Source organism: Staurois parvus, unplaced genomic scaffold (genome assembly GCF_062004578.1).
Source record: "Staurois parvus isolate SC_StPar_1 unplaced genomic scaffold, SC_StPar_1.0 ptg000682l, whole genome shotgun sequence".
NCBI classification, from domain to species: Eukaryota; Metazoa; Chordata; class Amphibia; order Anura; family Ranidae; genus Staurois; species Staurois parvus.
Genome location: NW_028318478.1, coordinates 10,346,852 through 10,369,023, shown reverse-complemented (window position 1 = coordinate 10,369,023; position 22,172 = coordinate 10,346,852). Strand labels below are relative to the sequence as shown.

At 39.8% G+C, this 22,172-nt stretch overlaps 1 protein-coding gene across 12 annotated transcripts in view; it reads left to right on the top strand.

Moving 5' to 3' along the window:
- Positions 1-22,172, top strand: part of TJP1 (tight junction protein 1) — a 492,978-nt gene that overhangs the window by 448,174 nt on the left and 22,632 nt on the right. For 7 of the 12 annotated variants that reach the window (XM_089652456.1, XM_089652452.1, XM_089652459.1 and 4 more), the window contains 13 exons: positions 813-895; positions 1,255-1,465; positions 3,065-3,165; positions 3,679-4,026; positions 6,476-6,724; positions 7,247-8,119; positions 9,107-9,201; positions 10,245-10,469; positions 14,576-14,626; positions 15,580-15,719; positions 17,033-17,501; positions 20,620-20,837; positions 20,924-21,067. In XM_089652456.1, coding sequence (XP_089508582.1) covers positions 813-895; positions 1,255-1,465; positions 3,065-3,165; positions 3,679-4,026; positions 6,476-6,724; positions 7,247-8,119; positions 9,107-9,201; positions 10,245-10,469; positions 14,576-14,626; positions 15,580-15,719; positions 17,033-17,501; positions 20,620-20,837; positions 20,924-21,067 — 3,207 coding nt within the window. The remainder of the gene's footprint in view (positions 1-812; positions 896-1,254; positions 1,466-3,064; positions 3,166-3,678; positions 4,027-6,475; positions 6,725-7,246; positions 8,120-9,106; positions 9,202-10,244; positions 10,470-14,575; positions 14,627-15,579; positions 15,720-17,032; positions 17,502-20,619; positions 20,838-20,923; positions 21,068-22,172) is intronic. The other 5 variants (XM_089652457.1, XM_089652464.1, XM_089652454.1 and 2 more) reach the window with 4 other exon arrangements.

The following is a 22,172-nucleotide window of genomic DNA, read 5'->3' as shown; positions in this document are numbered from 1 at the left end:
GGCACGGATAGGCGGCACTGATAGGCGGCACTGATAGACAGCACTGATAGGCGGCACTGACTGGCATCACTGCTGGGCACTGGCGCAACTGCTGGGCACTGACTGGCGCAACTGCTGGGCACTGACTGGTGACACTGACTGGCAGCACTGCTGGGCACTGGTGGGTGGCACTTCTGGGCACAGGTGTGTGACACTGCTGGGTGGCACAGGTGTGTGACACTGCTGGGTGGCACAGGTGTGTGACACTGCTGGGTGGCACAGGTGTGTGACACTGCTGGGTGGCACAGGTGTGTGGCACTGCTGGGTGGCACAGGTGTGTGGCACTGCTGGGTGGCACAGGTGTGTGGCACTGCTGGGTGGCACAGGTGGGTGCACTGCTGGGCACCGATCATCAGGGCACTGATCATCAGTGCCGATCCCTGCTCTGACAACTGCCCTCACGCTCTGACAGCGTGAGGAAAGTGCAGCCGAGAACCGGCAATTGTGTTTCCCTGTGATCAGCGTGTCATTGGGCACGGCTGATCACGTAGTAGAAGGCCGCTGTGATTGGCCTTTTACGACATCATGTGATCAGCTGTGTCCGTAGGACACAGCGATCATGGAGATCGCTTGGTGCGCGCCCCCGGGGGAGCGCAGGAGAGTGCGTTCTGGGAGGACGTCATATGACACCCTCCCAGAACTGGCCGGCCGCAGTGTAGCCGTCATTCGGCTATCTGCAGTTGGCAAGTAGTTAATCCACATCTTTACCATACAGAAATTGGTACTATATCTTTTTACCTGCATATTCAATGTATTTGTGTATTTTTCTGTAGGAAGTGAACCAAGAGATGCAGGTACTGACCAACGCAGCTCTGGGATCATTCGTCTCCACACAATCAAACAGATTATTGACAGGGTGAGTGATTAATACAATAGGATCTTTTGAAAAACAGCCCGAGTTGGCCATCTTTCAGATGAATCTGACAGTTTGACTAGTGCCTTTGTAAGATTGATGCTAGCTGATTAGGCATTTAAATCTAACAGCGAATTGATTTTAACATTTTATCAGATGCCGTAAATTGGATTGTATTGAGATTCTCTTGCTATCCTAGTGCCTTATATTAATTTCCCTGTGCTTTCCAAATGCTTGCTCAGAGATACAGGCATTGTAGATAGATGTTTGGGAGCAAACTGGACCATTACTGAACCTGTTTATAAAGTTGTAGTATTCTGTGCTTGGATTAGTGAATTCATGCAGTGCTATTGTTTCTACAGGATAAACATGCACTTCTAGATGTGACCCCAAATGCTGTAGATCGCCTGAACTATGCACAGTGGTATCCAATTGTAGTGTTCCTTAACCCCGACTCCAAGCAGGGTGTGAAAACTATGCGAACGAGGTTGTGCCCGGAATCTCGAAAAAGTGCCCGAAAACTTTATGAACGTTCACATAAACTACGCAAAAATAATCATCACCTTTTTACAAGTAGGTACAAGATAAATTGTGTCATGTGAAAGCTTTGCAGCTGCTGGAATTATTTAGAATGTTTGCCGTAATAAAGTGAGACATGTTTTTTTTTTTTTTCTTTTTAACGTTCTCTGAGCAGCTTTTTTTTAAGGGGCTGTACATTGCACATAGTAACATGCGCACTACAGTGTGCTTTGGTACCAATCAATTTAAATGGCACCCCCAAAAAAAAATAAAGTTCTTGTAGATTTTTGGGCCATTGCCATGCGTTTGCATCCAGCTAATAATGAATGGGCTTCCTTAATGCACCACTTGTTGATGCATGACATATTGCACATTAATGCGCTACTGCAGTTCAGAGAAATGTGAATGCGCCCTGAGTAATGCCAGCAAGATGCATTACAACCGGACTGCACATTTCTGCTTAATCAAGTGGTATCTTATACCTCAGCCAGGCGTGACCCAAACCTGATTTTTACAGTATAGGGACAGAAAAGCTTTCACATTAAGAAAGAAAAATCATTAAGTGGTTCTAAAGGCAGAAGGTTTTTTTTACGCCAATGCATTCTATGCATTAAGGTAAAAAACCCTTCTGATTGCAGCTGCTCCCCAGCCCCCCCTTATATTTACCTGAGCCCCATCTCCATCCAGCAATGTGCATGAGAGCCGTGGCTCTCCTGGGTCTCTCTCTGTTCATTGGCTTCTTCTCTGCTATCAATCACAGCCAGTGAACCAGTGAGGAGAGAGTGGGAGGCGGGGCCAAGCAGCACTGTGTGTGAATGGACAATGTCCATTTACAGAAATGTGGCTTGGGTACCAAAACATACTGTTCAAGTGCCCCCATAGCAAGAAGCTTGCTATTGGGGGTACTTGGCAGGGGGGAGGAGCCGGGACTGCTTGCAGGGGACCCAAAAAGAAAAGGACCGGGGCTGCTCTGTGCAAAACCATTGCACAGAGCAGGTCAATACAAAATTTTTTTTTTTTTTTGATGGCAACCTTTAAAAACACGTTATAGTGTGGTTCCTTTAAAAGGAAAGCTGTCAGAATACAAATATGGTTTTGTGGCATATTTATTTCTAAAGGTTAAGCTTTAGGACTGTCAAGCCCCACCTACTGCATGGTGAGTTACAGACCAGTACACAGCCAGCAAAGTGTCAGATACTTCACATCTTTGTCCCAACTCAGTAAGTGTAAAGCAAGAATAAGGATGACTGCCCTGGATCCTCCTTTGCCCACAACAAGGCAGTATTTATATTGCTAAGTGGACAGGCTTCCTTTAAACAGACAGTCTGGAATAACTTAGTGTTTGCTAGAGTATTTTCCAGTGTGTTTTGTGTTCTGACCACATGATGCTGCTGAGCCATACATACAATTGTCAGCGGCATGAAAATATTTACTAATCTTATTCTTACTGAAATATAAAAATGTTGTAATTTATAAAAAATATCTATTCTTTAATTCACTGATAAATCAGTGTTGCAGTTATTTTCGACATGTTCTACTTTTTTCTGTATATGCATTTATATTTTTTGTGCTTTTTAAAGATTTCTATGCCAAGATGAAAAAAAATAAAAAATATATCATTGCTTTAAACTTGTTACTTTTCTTGTTTGACAGCAACCATTAATCTTAATTCTATGAATGATGGCTGGTATGGAGGACTGAAGGAAGCTGTACAGCAGCAACAGAACCAGCTGGTTTGGGTCTCGGAAGGCAAAGTAAGATTTTCTCTCAATTTAAGTATCTCTGTGCATGAGTTTGTGGCAGTGTTTTCAGCATACTCACTAGAATGCAGTGCCTGGAATTCACTTTACAGAAGCTGCAAATGTATGAAACCGCTCATTTGGCCTTTGATTTAGATGTGATGCACAGTACAACTGACACTTAAGTTTTTTTTTTTTTTAATTATTATTTTTAACACTCTCTTGCTGAAGGTGTTTAAATGTTTGAAAGGACATATTTTTTGTGTTAGCAACTGTATAAATTTTTTAGGGCCATCATATCTTCCAAAAGCCATACATACAATGAGACACTTGCCATGGTTTGTTGAAATAATAATGAGAACAGTGTATACAGTAGTTTTCAGTATGTGCATTAGAGGAAAGGATGTCCAGACAATCGTGTGGATTTTAGAAAGTTATCTTTAAAGTAAATAAAATCCTGGACTTCTCCAGCAAAGATTCCAGATGTAGAATTACTAACCTGGTCTAACTTGACTTCATTCGGTGCAGGCAGAAGGTGGCACAGATGATGATCTTGATTTGCATGACGACCGTCTATCCTACTTATCAGCTCCAGGTAGTGAGTACTCAATGTATAGTACTGATAGCAGGCACACTTCAGACTATGAAGATACAGACACAGAAGGAGGGGCTTATACTGACCAAGACCTGGATGAGACGCTCAATGATGAGGCAGGGACTCCGCCGGAGTCTGCCATTACTCGCTCTTCTGAACCTGTTCGGGATGACAATTCAGGAATACATCAGGAAAACCAAGCCTACCCATCTTACCCACAGCAGCCACAGCCAATCATCAGAACTGATTCTCCGGGATATAAAAATGTTCCATCACAACAGGTAGGTCCAGTTCAGCTTTTGTGCATGCTTCTTTTTAGTGTAGTAAACTATGTGTATGAAGTAAATTTGATACATTTTAATATTCTGACATTGTTAATGAACAAGTTAGCATTTTAATTAGAACGTATGTCACATCTTGCATTGTTTTTATTTAAAGCATTTGAAAAAGATTAGTTTTTTTTAACATGAGACCTTCTTACCAAGTTATTGTTATATAGGTGGTTTAAACATTTTATGAGCCCTTTCACAAGGTTGACAGCTGCATTTGATCACGTATAGGCCATCATTCATGCAAAAGTATATTTACACACAGAACTAGCAGTTATTTAAAGCACAAGTAGATGTCCAGTAGGTTTTGTCACATCTTTTATTATTTCCTCATTCAAATAGATTATCACTAGGGTAGTTATAAAAAAAAATGGTAATTCGGCCTATACAAATGACAGGTCAAAAAAGTGTGTGTGTGTGTGCGTGTGTGGGCTATTCACAACATTAGGAACTTTGCAGTGCATTAATTGAAGAATTATGGCATGCAGACCTAATTAAAATCAAAATATTATAGTGTTTATTTCTATTTATTGGATCTTCCCTAAATGTATAGGGTAAAGCTATCTTTTTTCTGCCTTTTTTTTTTTTTTTAAGTGGTATGGCTTGGCATGGCATTCCAGTTGTATTATGTGGTCTGCTATTTCATAGGCCAGTTACCAGGCTAAACACTTTGCAAAAGCATTGCACAGTTGTGCTTTAAGTAATGGAGTTGTGCTTAGCACTACATTTTAAAATTGTTATAGATTTTATGTATTATTTTGTAGTAATCCTATTTCACTGCATCCCATTAATAGAAAGCTGTATAACTTTGAAGGTTCTCTTGTGTTGCTTGGCTTTCTCTGACCTCAGTACTTTGAGTCACTGACCTGTTACAAGCATGCAGCTAGTGAAGGCAGAGGAATTGCAGATCCCCTTATATGTTATCTACTTGTTGCAGGTCAGTGATGCTAAGACCAGCATAACAGGCAACTAGCATTCTCAAAAGGAGAATTTCGTACAGGAGCCTACATACTTTTCAGTACAGGTTTCCATAATGTTCTGCTTCCATTTTTCTAATGAAGGTTTGAAACTGCAAATAGGTTGTTGGAGGAAACACAGAACTTTCCATTCAGATACTTTGCTAAATCACTCTCAGGCCTGAATGGTATTCAATTACTAAAACTGGAGAGTGCAAAATCTGCATAGAAAATCAGCTTCCAGGCTTGTCAAAGCTTAATTGAACAAGGTGAAGTCAGAAACTGATTGGCTACTATGCACAGCTGCAACAGATTTTGCACTCTCCGGTTTTAGTAAATCAATCCTAATGTGTTTGTGTAGTCACAAGTCTGTTTTTCCTTTTGGTTTCTTGTCTATTGACATTCTTAAGAAACCTCTCTTTCAAAATGAATTCAAATATTGAGCAAGAAAACATCTTCAAACTCATTGAATCCAAAAATGTTTGATCTTGGTTGTTAATTCAGCTAGTGTTTGAATTGTACACAAAAAGTAACTGCAACCAAGACAGAATGGTGGAGTTTAGCATGTATGAAATTGGCAGAGAGATGTTTGTTGCTCAAGGCAGCAAGTCAGACGACAGCTCTCATTTTTCTAGTGAAAGTGCGAATATTGAGTTGGTTGCTATGAGCAACATTTTGCTTTTGGACATTTTGCATACGTGTGTGTGGGTGTATTTACTATTGGAAATTGTAACTTCTAGGCCCCATTCACACGCATATCCGATCAGGTCTGCCTGACCTGATCAGGCGGTCTTTTCACCTTCTATGCCTACTTCCAAACCAATCCGGACCACTGAAAAAACACAGAAGGGGATCCATCCCACTCCATCTAGGCAGACCAGATTGGAGGGCAGTCAGGAGTAAAGATAGCAAAGTCCATTGACTCTTGGCTGCCCATAGACTAGAGCAGACTTGGTCTGTGCCCACTCTGCATAAACGGACCTGTCATCCGTTTGTTCTTCTTTATTTAGCAGGGGATAAGTGGACATATCCCCTGATCAAAACTGAGTCCGTCCCGTGTGAAAGGGGCCTTATTGTAAAAAGAAAAATCATTAAATCTTGTATGCTTTGCTTTTAAAGTGATTTTATTTTTAGTCAAATAGCTACTGATTCTATGGGACTGGAATGATGTAAAATACTGTATTTGTATATATTTTGATATTACAGTTGTAAACCATTTTATAGTGAACTTAAATTCAGTGCTATGATTGACTAGCTTAGTCAGATGTGTAGAATTATATAAAGTAAATAGATGTTTTTCTTTGCTCTTTGTGTATGTGCTTTTAGGAATAGCTAGTAGTTGTATAGATCAATAGTTGTGAAGCAGTTCCTACAAGACTGCTATGATGTTTGGATTGTTTTTTTGTGCTGTATTAAGTGAACACATTATTTTACACACTCCACAGAAAGCAGATGCCTTACCTGCTGCCCCTTACCTTTCTCTGCCGTCTGAAACAAACACTGCAAGTTCAACTGCTGCTGTAAATCCTAATGTAAATCTAAGTAATGTCAGATTGGAGGATCCAAACCCTGCCCCATACAGCTCTTACCAAGCACAAGCTGGCCCAATGCGATCACCAAACACTGAGGCAGCTCACATAATGCTAAGAGACCAAGAGCCTTCATCTTTACCTGTGCACATAGATCCAGCAAAGGTACCTGTGCTACATTGTTGCACCAGTCTGTTCTACTTCCAGTCATACTTGCATCTGAGATTCTTCTTTCTTTAACACCTTCTTCTTTAACCTTGCCTTACTGAAGGTACCTGAAATATGACATTGTATTGGTCAGGTGCCTGCAGTAACAAAGGTAGTCAATAAATTGATATTGGAAATTTGGAGCAGTTCACTATGCTGCATCTAAATCAACTGGGGTTTACTTTGCTTTTTTCTTGCATGGCTTTCCAGTACTGCATGCCTTCCTTACCAGCTTCATATACCAACCTACTCACTAAATGTTGTCTTTTATGTTTCAAAATTCACGTTGCTGAAAACCTAACATGACTCAGAAATGCTTTTTCCATTGAACATGTTTCCAGCACTGCTTCACTCTTCTTAAAGAATGGAAATATTGCATGTTTGCTGCCATCCTGTGGCTAGTGCTTTGATATGACTTGGTTTTCTGTTATCCTGTGCCTTCTCCTGGTTGGTAACCCAAGGCTTTCTTTTATCTTGCAGGTTTTCAGAAAAGAGCCATATTCTATGGAAGATAATCCCAGGCACAACTACTTGATGAAACAACAAGTGCTTAGCCATCAGAGACCAGAAAAAGAAAGCAACCTGAACTTTGATGCCCTTCCATCCTATGCAGAAAAACCAATGACAAGAGAGTATGATGCGTCTTACAGATACGAATCTGCTTCAGAATATGTGGATCCATACCCTCATGGTTATGATCCTCGAATACATAGTGATGATCATGTGCCTACTTACGATGAACAGTGGGGTTATTATGATGATAAGCAGCCATATTCATCCAGGTCGCAGTTTGATAGTAAGCATAGGGACTTCAGTGTGAGGCAGCACTCAGAAGAAAGCCTTGAACGCAGCTATTTTCCACAACAGCCTCGTTTTGAAGAGCCTCCTCCTGTTGCCTATGACAATCGACCTCGACAAGCTAAAAACTACAAAGCACCCCAGTTACATTATGAGGAGCCCGCTCCTGCAGAATATGATATGCATATGCGTTATAAACCAGAGCCTCAAAGCTTCCCTTCTGTACCCACCTCTAGGGCTGCTGAAACTAAACCATACTTTGATCAACATCCAAGAGGCTACGACCATAGTGCTTCCCAGGGATTTAATTCAAAACAAGGGCAATATGATCTTTCTCCTAGAGGGGAAACCATGCCGCCTCCATCAACTCAGATTAAATCTGACCTTCTGCCAACCAACAGTAAACCTGTTCCTGCACCAGCCTCTGTGAGTGAAGATGAGGATGACCCAGCCATGAAACCACAGTCTGTTCTTACCAGAGTCAAAATGTTTGAGAACAAGAGAACGCTTCAAGGAGAAAAGAACAAGGACGTTAATGATGTATCTGTTTTAAAGGTACCCAATAGGTTTACAGTTATACATTCATAACAGACACTCACTGTCTCAGACTACTCAGAATGCTTCTTTTTTTTTTTTTTTTTTTTCCTGTTCTCCAGGTGGGGATGGCTCCACCCCTTGCCCCTAAACCCCTCCACCCCGCCGGAGAACACAATGGTTCTGCGGGAGGGATTCCCCCATCAACACTATCTGTGTTTATAGGGAATTCAAGCAGTTTTCTTTTCTGCAACCACAGAAAATCGCTGTCTATGGCTGGCTTTAGGCCCCTTTCACACAGGACTGAATCCACTTTGCGTTTCAGGAAGGTATTTTACGACCGTGTCTGCTCTGTTTATGCAGAGTGAACTCGAACACAGCCTTCCCTGCTCTATAGGTGGTTGTTTGCACCCGATTGCCCTTCGATCCAATCTGCCTAGACGGAGGGAAACTGATCCCCTTCTGTTTTTTTTTTTTTTTTTAATCAGATTGGATTCGTGGTAGGTGGGTGTAAATGAAAACAAGTCCATTTACACTTGTCTATCCATAGGGATATATGGACCATCCGATCAGGTCCGCCTGAAAAACTGATCGGTTTGCCCATCTGAAAGGGGCCTTAGTCTCGTTTAATACCTGTAAACAAGGCAAATAGGACATTTGACATGTGTATTAGTTGCCTTTGACAGTATAAAAAAAATGTAAATACCAAGGCACTGCTTGTCAGCGCTGCTGTTTGTAGAGAAGACAGTTTAGCTGCCTTTTTCACACATTTCATACAATTTTGCTTTCACTTGCATTAACAGCTTTATTAACTTTGGCAGATTTCTTAGGGGAACCTTTTAAAGGGGAAACAAAGTTTAGAGACTCAAAATGTGCATTTAAATGCTATTTTAGTGTAACTCTTTGGTCATACCTTTTTCAGTAGGATCATCTGTTTTAATTTTTAACTTTGTAAGTATATTGTAACTAACATAACATATTTTCATTTTTTTTATTTTTGTATTCTAGGCTCCAGAAGTTGCACCCAAACCAATAACTGTTCCAGTAACTGCATCTAAAGCTGCTCCACTGCCTCATTATGATCAAGAAAAGTCAACTTATCGGTAAGGAGGAGATAAACAGGTCTTTAGGTCTTCAAAGTTTCTTCTGTTATTTAACTGAAACTAGCTAAAGAAGCACATGTGCATATTCTTTAACTGCTTTTATTTTTGCTGTTAATGATATTTTTTACTTCTGTGACTTATGAGAACTGTGGAGAGATCAGTCACCAGCTAAGTGAATGTGCGATCCGCTAAAGGAAGTTCATGCTTGCTGGATAAGTATCTCTTTTCTATTTTATATGGTTGCTTTATAAACCTATGCTATTTCAGTGGCTCATCACATGGACATGTCTGCTATTTGAGAGACGTTTTCTTGAGAGTTCTGATGCATACTTCCTTTGTCATGGAGTGCTATAATGATGTTATTTTCCTAAATATAAAGAAGTCTTTGGGAGGGGCTAGTGTTTACCTTGCTTCCGTAATATGGAGACCTCCTTTAACTTTTATGGAGAGTTCAGCTGTAAATACAGTCTTGACCTATGCAATAACTGGCCCTTTTGAGGAGTGCTGGTTTGCAAGATCTGCAGCATGGTTACATGTAGATTGTGCTTTCATGGGGCTGGATCTTCCTTGGGGATCTCCATGCACAGCTCAAGGTTTGGCCGATTCCTCCTGAAATGGCCAACATTTGAGCTGTGGTTGTTCCTGTCGGCACCTCCTATCTCAACAAAAGTTGATTTGTTCAATCAACTTTTGTTGTAGGAACTGGATGGAAAATTGTCAGGTAAACAGGGACTGTGTCAAAACAGATGCAGCCACTGTTTGAGTATTGTGGGTGCCAGCTGTCAGAATGCAGTAACTGCCAGGAGAGGTTCGTCCATCCGCTTTGTGTACCGTGGATGGAGGAATCTGAAAGCAATCATGCATGTAAGACTTGTCCAACTTTACAAGCCCCGATCACCTCAGTTGTCCATTCAGATTTAGCCATTGATCACATAACAAAAAGACTGCTTTGTAAATGAATGTGGTGAACATTCAAAGAGGGCTAGCATTACGTATGTGCATTTCACAAGAGTTATTGTATTTCATTATTTGTTTTGTTTCAGTGTACCTGAACCACAGAAACCTCAAGTGAAGCCACCAGAAGATATAGTTCGTGCTAACAATTATGATCCTGAAGAAGACGAGGAATATTATCGGAAGCAGCTGTCTTACTTTGATCGTAGAAACTTTGAAAAGCCCACTACTGCTGTCCCTACAAACATCCTCCCTGAACCTTCTAAACCTGGACAGTCTCAGAGCCAAGTTAGCTTTAACAGCTACCCCTCCAAGTACGTTCTGACATGCTGCACTTGTCTCTCTCTGACCTCTTCATTGCACCTACATCCTGACCCTTTGCAGTGAAAGACGTAGCACCTCATGTGTGAAAGCTGTACTTGTGACTTTGCTCTTATCTAATGTGTGCTGGGAAGATGGGGCTTCTCTAACGTGTTGTGCTGTCACATGCGTTTGTAATGAAATCATACACTGCAGGTGTATGGATACTCTAAGCACAAGCTGGTGAAGGTTAATTGGCAAACTTACAATCCTCTTTTAAAGTAGATAACCTATAATTATTTCTATCTTGCCAAATTTATAGTGTAGGAACCTTCCTTTTCCATTTAAAAGAAATATTATAAACCTAGATAGCTTCCATTAAATAAAAAAACAAAACTATAGTAGTCTGTATAAGCTATTATACACTGCAGTGTATATTCAGTTGCCCTGCTAGAGTATTAACTATAAGTAACTGTTACTGCTGAAGTGCAATAATGAAATGGCTGCTTAAATAACTGTAAATCTGTAACAAAGATAACCTTTTTAAATGCTGGTTGTGGTTTCTTTTACAGGCTGGCTCCTACATTTCTTTAATACAGTTAAATTAATTTAGTTAAACCAGGGAGTAAATGACTACAGCAAATAACTACTATGAAAAAGTTATTCCTACAGTTATCTGACATATTTATAGGGCACAAATGGACAGGAATATGTGGACTTCAGATAATAACCTAAGCAATTAAAGCACTTTATAACATGCCTTATTTTTGCATGACCTGTACTGTCTCATAAACATCTCTTGAATAATTGTTTTGGTTTGTTTTAGAGATTACCTATAGGTTCTAATATATTCACACCTGCTTTTCTTATTGATTAAATAATAGGTGCAGAAGTGTGTATGTGTGTGATTGGTATGCCTCAGAGTGTTTGTATTTTAGGGATTCAATGGGGTTGATTTACTACAGGCAGATAGACTGCTTATTGCAAGTGCATTTGCTTCAGTGTTTAGTAATTGAGGGAAAGTGCTGATGCCTTCCATCATTCAATCATGTGCAAGCAAAAATGCTTTTTATTTTCTTGCATGTAATAGGGTATATTTTGCGAAGTGAAGCTTTACCTCATTTACTAAGCTCTGGACCAACTGCAATTGCAAAGTGCACTTGAACTCCCAAAGTGCAGTGTCTGTTTGCCTTTAGAAAAATAAATCTCAATGTGTCTTGAGAAAAATAGTGTACACATTTTATTCATTTTATATTCATCCTTGAGAGAATTGGTAGAACTGAAGGCAAAACTTTTTTTTACTATTTTGAATAGAGAAGGGACAGTTAAAACCACTGACAGATTTTTTTTTTTTTTTTTGCGAACTGTGTTTCATTGGGTTGATTGCCCTTCACTTCCTGTTCTATAGACAAATGGAAAGTGAGGGAATCCCTGGTTGTCTCCGGGATCACTAGAACTAGAACACTGTCCTCATTGTAAGATTTCCCCTCTGTTTCTGTTCTGGTGACAACCCATAATTTGGGATATTCTTTTACTTTCACTCTCAATAATAATGGTAAACAGGACAAAAGCAGAGGGTGAATCTTTCTAAACCGTGGCACAGACCGCAATAAATATCTGACGGGTGTTTTAATCCCCCTCCACTCTGTCCAAAACTAAAAATAGTTTTGCCTTTTTGTTATGGTTTAAAGTGGAACTATACTAATAAAAATGGGAAAATACATATTTACAGTAGTTGTTTTTTTCTGAGTTCCCCTTAACATTGTTTTTATTAACTTTTGATCCTGACAGTAGATCTGTTTATCCAGTTTCTTCTGGAGGTGACATCACTGTTCCTTTTGCAGTGAAATTGCACAACATTGTCATCCTGTGGACAGGGTAGTCTTAGATGTAGTTTTCCATTAAGGGGTTGATTTACTAACACTGGAGAGTGCAAAATCTGGTGCAGCTCTGCATAGAAACTAATCAGATTCCAGTTTTTTATGTCAGAGCTTAATTGAAAAAGCTGAATTTAGAAGCTGATCGGCTACCACGGACACCAGATTTTGTACTCTCCAGTTTCAGTAAATCAACCTCTAAGTAATGACAAAAAATTCAAGCCTAACCCCAAATAGCAATTCAGTTTTTTTTATTTGGGGGATGGGGGGGGGGACAAGTTTTTATTAAAAGATTGTTGTAAACACCCTTGTCTGTGTTAAATGGTATTTTCCTGAACCATCTAACATTTCACTTTGGTAGACAGCTTAGTATGTTAAAGGACGTTAAATATAATTGTTCTACTGGAAGATCAACAGGAATCCACTGGCAGGATCATTTGGTAATGAAACTATGTTCAGTTAGGGATTCGTGTAAACAAAAGTGCTGTGGTAATGCTAGTACATGACTGTATCATATATGTAATTTCTGATTTTGCTAATTGTTCCATTTTAATTACAGTAGTCCTTATTCTTTTATCAGTTAGCACCGTGTCTGTTCTTGCAGAATTTTCAGAGAAAAAGTAACAAGTTCCCTTAGGCTAAACCCATCAAAATATTCCAGTTGTAGGTAGTGTATTGCCACGTTGCGTCACCCTTTGCTTCTTTCTTTTCGAGGGAATCGGAAAAAAAAAGACCTGTAATGCTAGCCATTATGAGTAGGTCATTCTTCTTGTTAGATCTTTCCTTTTTAAAGAGATATGTAAACATTTCCATTTGCTTCAGGAGTAAGACTCCATTTTTGGGGGAGAGCGAAACCAGAAACTACAGCAGATCTCATCATTGGAGACCTTGAGTGAAACAAAAACCAAGGCTGTGGGTGATGCAGCATCTGTCAGTAACTGAAATATCCGTTTTTGGCAGACTATGGTGCCCATACCAAATTATTCTCTCTACAATTTTGTATTAAGCTGTTTATCACATTTTGCCATACAGCTTGGTGCGAGTAAGGGACAATGGCAAAGGTTTTTCAGTGTCACATTTGTTGACAGAATATGTCAGACAGAAGCCACTGACAGCCTCACTTTTTCAGCTTATTTTTGCTATCTTTAAGCTGGCCATAGACAGAACGATTTTCTTTCCTACAACCATGGGCTGCAGGAAAGAAAATCGCTGGATACCCCCATCAACACCGCCAGGGACCGTCCCCACCAGGACAACTCAGTGATTACTGCTAGTAGCTATAACGGTCTCTAGCAGTAACCATATGTAAAACCCAACAGACTGGTTGTACGCAAGCTGATTGATCAACTTGGGTACATTCAGCCTGCTCATAATGGTTAGAATCTTGGCCAGTCCCTGCTGAACTGGCTGAGATTTGAACCGCCTATGGCTAACTTTACATGTGCAGGTTTGTGGATCCCTATTTTTTTTGTCCAGTAGTTAAGCATTTCAGTGCTTCAGTGACTTTGCATTCATCTTTGGGGTGCAAACGTTTCTTTTCAACTTTGACTTTTAAAACATTAATGCAGATATACAGATTTCCAAAATATTTTCATGTACTGGCTTATATCGATCATGTACCATCAGGCATATGTCCTAGTCACCTGCTGATGATTGTGCCTGATCAATGTGTTTACTACCAGCAATAGTAATGGCCCAGAACCAAATAAATGTTATGAGAATTTTCTGGTTTTTCTGGATTTCTCCTAAATTTTGTGCCAATCTCGATTTGAATTACTTTTCTAACTTAGGAAGAGACCTTATAAAGCTTAGCATAAGATATCCTTTAGCAAGCAATTATTCATCTGTAGACTGTGATGCAAGTGGAAGCAATGAAAGCCTTTGTGTGAATGGTTATTTGTGCTATCTGAACTGTTATTAAATCATCATTTGTTATATAATCCAGTGTGTGATAACGATGCTTATGTGATCACTGTGGCTTATGTACTATGTCTTCCCTAAATAGATCATAGGGATCGCTTCAAGTTTCCTTTCCTCTTGTCTCTCTTAATGCCAGCAATGCACTGCTTTTTCAATGTTTTCTATAAATAACCTTCTTAGATTAGGAGTTTGTCACTCTTCAGTAGGTAGACTTTGTGTAAGTATTTTCAAAAGAAAAAAAATCTTGCAAGTCTTGATTTGCGTAAAGGTAGAATGACCCTTTTCTTTCATTCTTCTGTCACATTTGCTTTGCCACCGCATAGATTTCTTGGCTCTTACACTAGCTATGACTACTTGAAAAGGAACATCAAGTGGTAAGATTGGCATTAACACAAGGCTGTCTTTGTTATTCCTCTTAAACTTACCACAGCATTATGTGCACCCAGCTAAAGTGGTCATTTTAGACAGCCTGTTGTCTGTTTTTCCTCTACAGATAGAAATAATATATTTCATGGTCAACCCAAAATCAATCAGCAAATCTAAACCTGTAATGTCTTTTTAATTCTGCTTACTTTTTTGCCACACTAGTGCACATAAAGCTGGGGGTTCTTATTTGGGATGCTTCCAGTTCCAGTTGGCATTTGTTTGTATGTCTAGTTTGCTGAGAACACCAGCAATGACGATGAATAAGTCTGTGTCTGGGAGTAAATCCTGATTGCATCATTTGTGACTTGGACGGATTTCCTGCTTGCTTTCTTGCTGTATTTAATGTTGCAGAAAAAAAAAAAGGCTTATGGAGGAGATAAATCATACATTTGGAATGGACAGTAAACCAGTCATCTGCCTCTGTTTGTCGATTTTGTGCTGTTGCATTAACATCCCGATTCTGTGTTGTTCTCCACTCTACGGGGTGGAGGTGGCTGTTTCTTGTTTTGAGTGAATGTATATACGGCAAAACCGATCATACATGAATCACTTGATGTGTGTTTGAAAAGTGGTGAACTGAGAACTGAAGACATTGGCAGTCAGTATTCACTTAATGAATATGAGAATCCACATCCCAGAATGCAGACCAGGTAAATAGAAGAAACACACTGATTGTCTGATCTGTGGCATGTATATTGACAATCTAGGTATTGTACCTGTCTGCATTCGCTTTTAATGGTCTCTCATACAATTCTTAAGTGATTCTCAGTTGATGCCTAAATGTTCAGTTCTGCTATAATTAGCGGCTAAGTGAAATGTTGCTATTAGATCCTTGGGATTTAAGTTCTACTCAATGTGTATTTTTCATCACTGTGGGACTCATTGATGTTTATTCTGACAGGGGAAAACCTGCGGATACGGACCTTCCTGAAAGACCTATAACGGAGAAACGTTTTGACCCAGTCCCTCAAGTAGCCTCCCAGTACAACCAGCCTTCTCCAGTGCTTGTCAATCATGCAGCACATGCAAAACACACAGAAGGTATATTTATTTTGCTTGATAAGATGTTTTTACAAATTGATGAAAAAAAAAACCTTATTTAATGTGTGTTAATGTTTTAAAAAATCATTGTTTCCATTTAGTTTGTACTAATATATGTGCATTGGGAAGGCCATTAATATATGGATTATATACAGAGGGTCTGCTTCATGCTTAGCAGTGCTAAATAATAGTTGTGCTTTACTGCTCCTTACAAGGCTACTTGTTGGACCTGCCAACTAAAAAAAAAAAATCTGTCGACAAACTATCTGTTGCTAATATCCCCAAAAAATATTAAAGGATAAGTTCACCTTTTAAAAAAATAAATAAATAAATGCACTTTTTTTTTTTTTTTTTTTGCAGGAGCCTGGAAAGCATTGCACCAGCGTTCAGCAGATCGCAGGTGCCATGCAGGACTCCTGCAGACTGTCGGTGTAATCTCTCTGCTGGTACATTGTACCTGCAGGCAGTTTCACACTGACAGGAAGAATCGATGAACTAATGTAGCACTCAACAGTGCCGTGGTAGTTCACTGAGAACTACAAGCCAACAGCCACAAAGGATGTCAGTACTTGTAGTTCATTCATTCACAGAACTCTGTGAATGAATGATGTGGCCCTGTGAGCGGAGCCCTGCACAACTGAGTTTTTTGTTCAAAAAGTGACAGTTGCTACGGGAAACTTCCCCCCATACTGCTGTCACACCGTGTGCTTGGATTTGCGAGTGGCTGCAGGAGCTGGAATATTTTACATGTTCCACCCTAAATATGGATGGAACATGTAACATGTTCCCAAAGGTAAACTTATTCTTTAAGCTTGCTGATGTGATTGCCGTGAAATAAGAAGCTTACAAATCTCTGTTTTTGATACAATCCCAAAAATATGAAACAAGCCGCGTTTTTTAAAAAAAATGTGCATGTCAAGTTATTTTCTTTTAAGGTAAAAACTGCAAATATTTTGTACAGTATTTGCAAATGCATTTAGAACTCATGCTCAAGGGGCTTTAAAAATGGCACTTATACAGGCGTTCAGTTTTTTGTTTTGTCTGTAAACACCTCTCTGTTAGCCAGTTTGGCCAACAGGCATTTACATGCAGTAAAAAAAGTTCTGAGAGGATTTTATGAGCATAATTTACACGCGTAAATGTATTTCATTGGCCAGAATAAAATAATATTCTGCCCAGTAGAATGCATATGCCATATATATATGCCAGATGTGCATAAACACGCATACCCTAGAGATATTAGGTTCTGGCAGAAAATCTGTAGTTATTTGATGTAAAATGTACAATATTTTGTTTGTGTTTCACTTTTACAGTCAGTTCTGTTTCTCTGGAGCTCACAAATTCCACCGTGACAAAACCAGAACCACCACCACCTCAAACCAAGCCAACTGTCTTCCGACCCTCCAACAGAGAGGAAACCGTTCAGTCGAACTTCTTTCCTCAGAAAAGCTTTCCTGACAAAACGCCTGTTAATGGCACTGAACAGACTGGAAAAACCATCACGCCATCATATAACCGCTTTACTCCTAAACCTTACACAAGCTCTGCCAGACCGTTTGAGCGCAAGTTTGAAAGCCCCAAATTCAACCATAATCTTCTGTCAAATGAAGCACAAGGAAAGCCGGAGCTGCCCGCAAAACCTCAGAATTCTCCTCAACCCGTTTTGAAATCGACCAATGTGGCTATATCTCCAGAGATAGATGGCACATCCAAGCCAACAGACAGCAAATCTAAGTATCAACCAAATAATGTTAATGCAGTGCCTAAAGCAGTCCCAGTCAGGTAGTGTTTTACTTATTATATTGTAAATATTTGTGTGATGCTTTTTAAACATTTCACATTAAAAGGTATTCCCTTATTAATGCTAAAAGACAAGACACATTCATCCTTTAAGAATTACCCAGCACACCTTTTTTTTCTCCCCATAGTTTTTATTTTCCAAAGGACCTATAAATCTGTTAAGGTAGCCTTGTGATCCAGAGATCTCTGCTATAGAGAGAACATGGTTCATCTTTACAACTTCCGTGGCACCTTCCTGCTCATTGGTCATTGAATCAGCAGTGACAATGCTGATTCAATGTGCAATGAGCGAGCTAGAGGAAAAGAAATGGCACTGGAATTACAAAGATAAATCAGGAATAAAATATCCTGAGCCTAGCTGACCAGGAGCCTGTTACTCACAAAGCTAAATAAACTTGCAAATTCTTTTGCCAGTAAAGCAGTTCATACATGTGTATTTCAACTATTTTTTAGAGGTTTACCTAGTTTTACTTTACCTTTTAAAAAAGAACAAATACAATTATCCCAAGTATAATGGTCATAGTACCATGCACCCTTCAGTTATGAAGTTATACTTGAGAACTTAAAAGACATTTTTGAATGATTGCTACTAGAAGTGTTCTTTAGTAAAATGTAGCATTTTCAGGAGAAGTACATGAAGCAGAAACAAGTTATGTACATTTTGTAAAGCACTGATTATGTGGGAGCATGATTCATGAAGGTCTGTGTAGTCCAGTGTTTCTCAACTCCAGTCCTCATGGACCCCCAACAGGTCATGTTTTCAGGATTTCCATTATTTTGCACAGGTGATTTGATCAGTTTCACTGCCTTAGTAATTACCACAGCTGTTTCATCTGAGGGAAATCCTGAAAACATGACCTGTTGGGGGTCCATGAGGACTGGAGTTGAGAAACACTGGTGTAGTCCAAGTAAAAAATGCTGGGTGTTATTTTACAGTATGCAAAGTGGGTGCTTTTATCTGACGCAAGCATAATTAGCACTTGCACATAGTTGCTACATTTTTGAAAAGTTGAGCGTTAGACATGTTTGTCATTGTATAATTACTAAAATTGTGTCCTGGAACTATAAATCTTCTTAAATCAAGAAGTTATTCGCTCAAACTATCAGTCTATGCAGAACTGATTTCTTAGTTGTTAGTGAATGCTGGCAAATTCAGCCATCATCTAAGTCATAAAAGAGGAACCCCACCCTTATAATAAAATGTTTCAATCCTAAATCTATGGAGTCCAGCATTGTCTTGCTTGTAGAGAAAGTTCTTCCTACCCTGTGCCTCTCTGGCACTGCCATCCTGAATTTATATCTGGCGCATGTGTAGATACGATGCAGGGATCTGGCAGATCCCAGCAGTGTGTCTGTGCATGCTTTAGAACCCTTGCACATGCGCAGACACACCGCAAGCCCTGCCAGTACACTATCAGAGACCCTGGGCCTTTCAGCATATGCATGCGATCCTTTGAGCTGCCTTATGAGAAGAGTGATATGCCTCCTGAGATAAGTGAAATACTGGGGGCAGTTCACAGGACTGCTTGCATGCACAGAAATGCTGCAATGGCTCCTGGAGTGTTCTACGGTGTTTCTGCACGTGTGATAGGTTCAGGAATGTCATCTTCGCCTAGACAAGAATGACTGACCTGAAAGTGATTGTAAAGGAAAATTTAAAAAACAAACATGTCATACTTACCTGCTCTGTTTTGCACAGAGAAGCACTGACCCACCTCTTTTGGTGCTCCTGGCCCCTCCCCCCTTGAAAACAAAAACGGGGTCAAGGTCTGCTTTTAAAATGCTCAGGTACCTTGGCAGCTTCAACCTCACTACAGATATCCCAGTTGTGATTCTTATTGTGACCACAAAACACAATGGGCCTGGTCTGTCTTCTCTGTATATTCTAGGAAGACAAGTGGTGGCTAACCATAGTGTTTGGTATAAATCTGGCGGGTGATATAATGCTGTCCACTTAAAATAGTGTTTGGTTGAACTCATTAAATCCTGTGCTTACATTTCCAATAAATTGTTTTAAAGATGCTTGTCACCCTTTTCCTGAATTCAGAGTTTCTGAAGCTGGCTATACATTATACAATTTGTGTACAATTTTCCTTTAGATTTACCAAAACCATATAATATGAGGTCAAACCTGAACACAATTAGGCAGGCCCTTGAAGGTAAATCTAAAGGAAATTGAATAAGAAAATTGTATAATGTATGGCCAGCTTAAGACTATGATCAAGTTGTGGCAGAAAAAAGCAAAGCCACCATGTTTCCTCCAGCTGTTTAGAAGACTCCTGAAGTAGCTGATTAGTAGATATGGCTCAGGTAAAGAAGTTTATACTTTCTTCATGACTGTTTGATGGCTCAAAGTGTATGCCTGGACAAGATATATATATAAAAAAAAAAAATCAAACGTAGCACATATGTGATACGTGCATATTCTCAATGTTTGGGAAAATGCTGCAGATTAATTCCTTTAGGAAAACACTGATACTGTTGTTGTTTTTTACCGGTGCCTTCTGATTGGTCAGCACTGTCCATGTGAAGGTGTTGACCAATTAGAATCCCTATAGTAGTCCGTACTGTCAGCACTTCAAGGAGAGGAGAGAAAGCCGCAGGGATTTCAAATCCCCGGAACCGCGAAACTGCTTTTTCGTTTTCTTACAGTGGGGGATGGGCAATCTGGTACAGCGGGATTGAGGAGGGGGTGCAGTGTATAGCTGGAACCTCTGGGAGCTGAGGGGAGAGAGCTATCAGAGAGGCAGGAGGAGTTCAAGCTGCAGCCACTGATGTCCACAGTGGGATTGGGAGCTGGAGCTAATGGAACCCTTCATGCAGGAAGGCATCGGTGTAACCCTAACTTCCTTACTTTCTGTAGTTAACTTACAGCTAAATGTTGTTTATTTATTTTGCCAAGACACATCATTCAATGTAAAGAGATATGAAGGCCTTTTGTGGCCAGACTAGTTATTGTATCTATAGTCTACCATAATTTGAGAAAGAGATTGACTGACTGTGTTGGCATAGGAAGACAGATCTAATGTATTAATTCCCTATATTTATAATTCCTAGTTGGTATGATCTGCGTTTTCCTCATCGAATATTTCTGTTTTAGCCCCTCAGCCCTGGAAGATGACGATGAGGATGATGCCCACACTGTGGTGGCAACTGCTCGAGGAATCTTTAATAGCAATGGCGGTGTGCTGAGTTCCATAGAGACAGGAGTCAGTATCATCATACCTCAAGGAGCTATCCCTGATGGCATTGAGCAGGAAATCTACTTCAAGGTCTGCAGGGACAACAGCATCTTACCACCTCTGGATAAAGAAAAAGGTTTGAGGCATAAAATGATGTTTTCTAGAAGGTTAGTTCACATCATTGTTAATATGACTTCTCATATTTGGATCTCTTGTTTGCAGGAGAAACGCTGCTTAGTCCTTTAGTAATGTGTGGACCCCATGGATTAAAATTCCTGAAGCCAGTGGAGCTGCGCTTACCACACTGTGCGTCTATGACTCCTGATGGTTGGTCTTTTGCTCTAAAATCATCCGACACCTCGTCGGGTATGCTTTTTCCATCTGTCCTTTTGGGTCGTTTGGTTGCTCTCGCTTACATAGCATGAATCATTGAATACCAAGATTTGGTCAATTGAATCCATACATTTGCATTTCCGTTTCACTTTCATTTTTTTCTCACATATACGGCTTTTTAGAACCTAAAACTTTCTCTTTTGTATAGTATAATTCAAGTAGTGCAGGTTTATTATTTCTTTCTGTGTTTGATATTTTCAATCAGAAACTGCTAAAGTGTTTATGTCCCCAACTGTGTAATAGAATCACACCATCATCCTTCACATGAACAAGACAGATTTTTGAGTGGTGACAGTGTATGGTCAGCAAATGAGAGATGTCAGCCATCTGTTCCATAAAGTAGCATAGACTTTTGTACTAAACATTAAAAGAATACAGATTTTTCAAGGACACACAGGCTCCCAGTACCTAGGTGATGTCATGTTGGCATTGTCACCTTGATGCATAACACTACCTGAATGTTTCCTGGTTATGGAAAAATGAATTGTGTACAAAGTTGGAAGTTTTAAGAAATGTCCGGGCTTCTGTTACACTACACAGCCAGGCAGGTGACAATACTGTTTTCCTTTTAGGTTGTGTAGGCTGTTGTCTCCTTTTCTGATCAGTTAAAAAGAGCCACCATACCTCCTAATTTATTTTCTAGTTGGCAGGTAGTGTGACACCACTTTTTATAAATATGTTAAAACTAGGAAAACATTATTACAAGATAACCCTTACCATATCTATCGAAACAAAAAAAAATGTCTATAGCTTAAGACAAGCAGCTAAATACAGAGTAGAATTCTATATATGTAAAGTGTTTTACCTGCCTAAAGATGTGTAATTATGTTACGTCTGCCTTGTGATTTACACACCTCTGTCACACTGCATAGCCAGGCTACTGACAATACAGTTTCCTATCTAAGCTGTGTAGGCCCTGTGTCACCGTTTTGATCAGAGCCACCATACTTCTGATTTATTTTCAAGTTGGCAGGTAGGTGGAACATGGATCTGTAAAGATGCAGCAGGAAAATAATGGTATCATTAGACATGAGAATAACAGTCACTTAAATCATGAAACTGACTAAACAGTGATTTG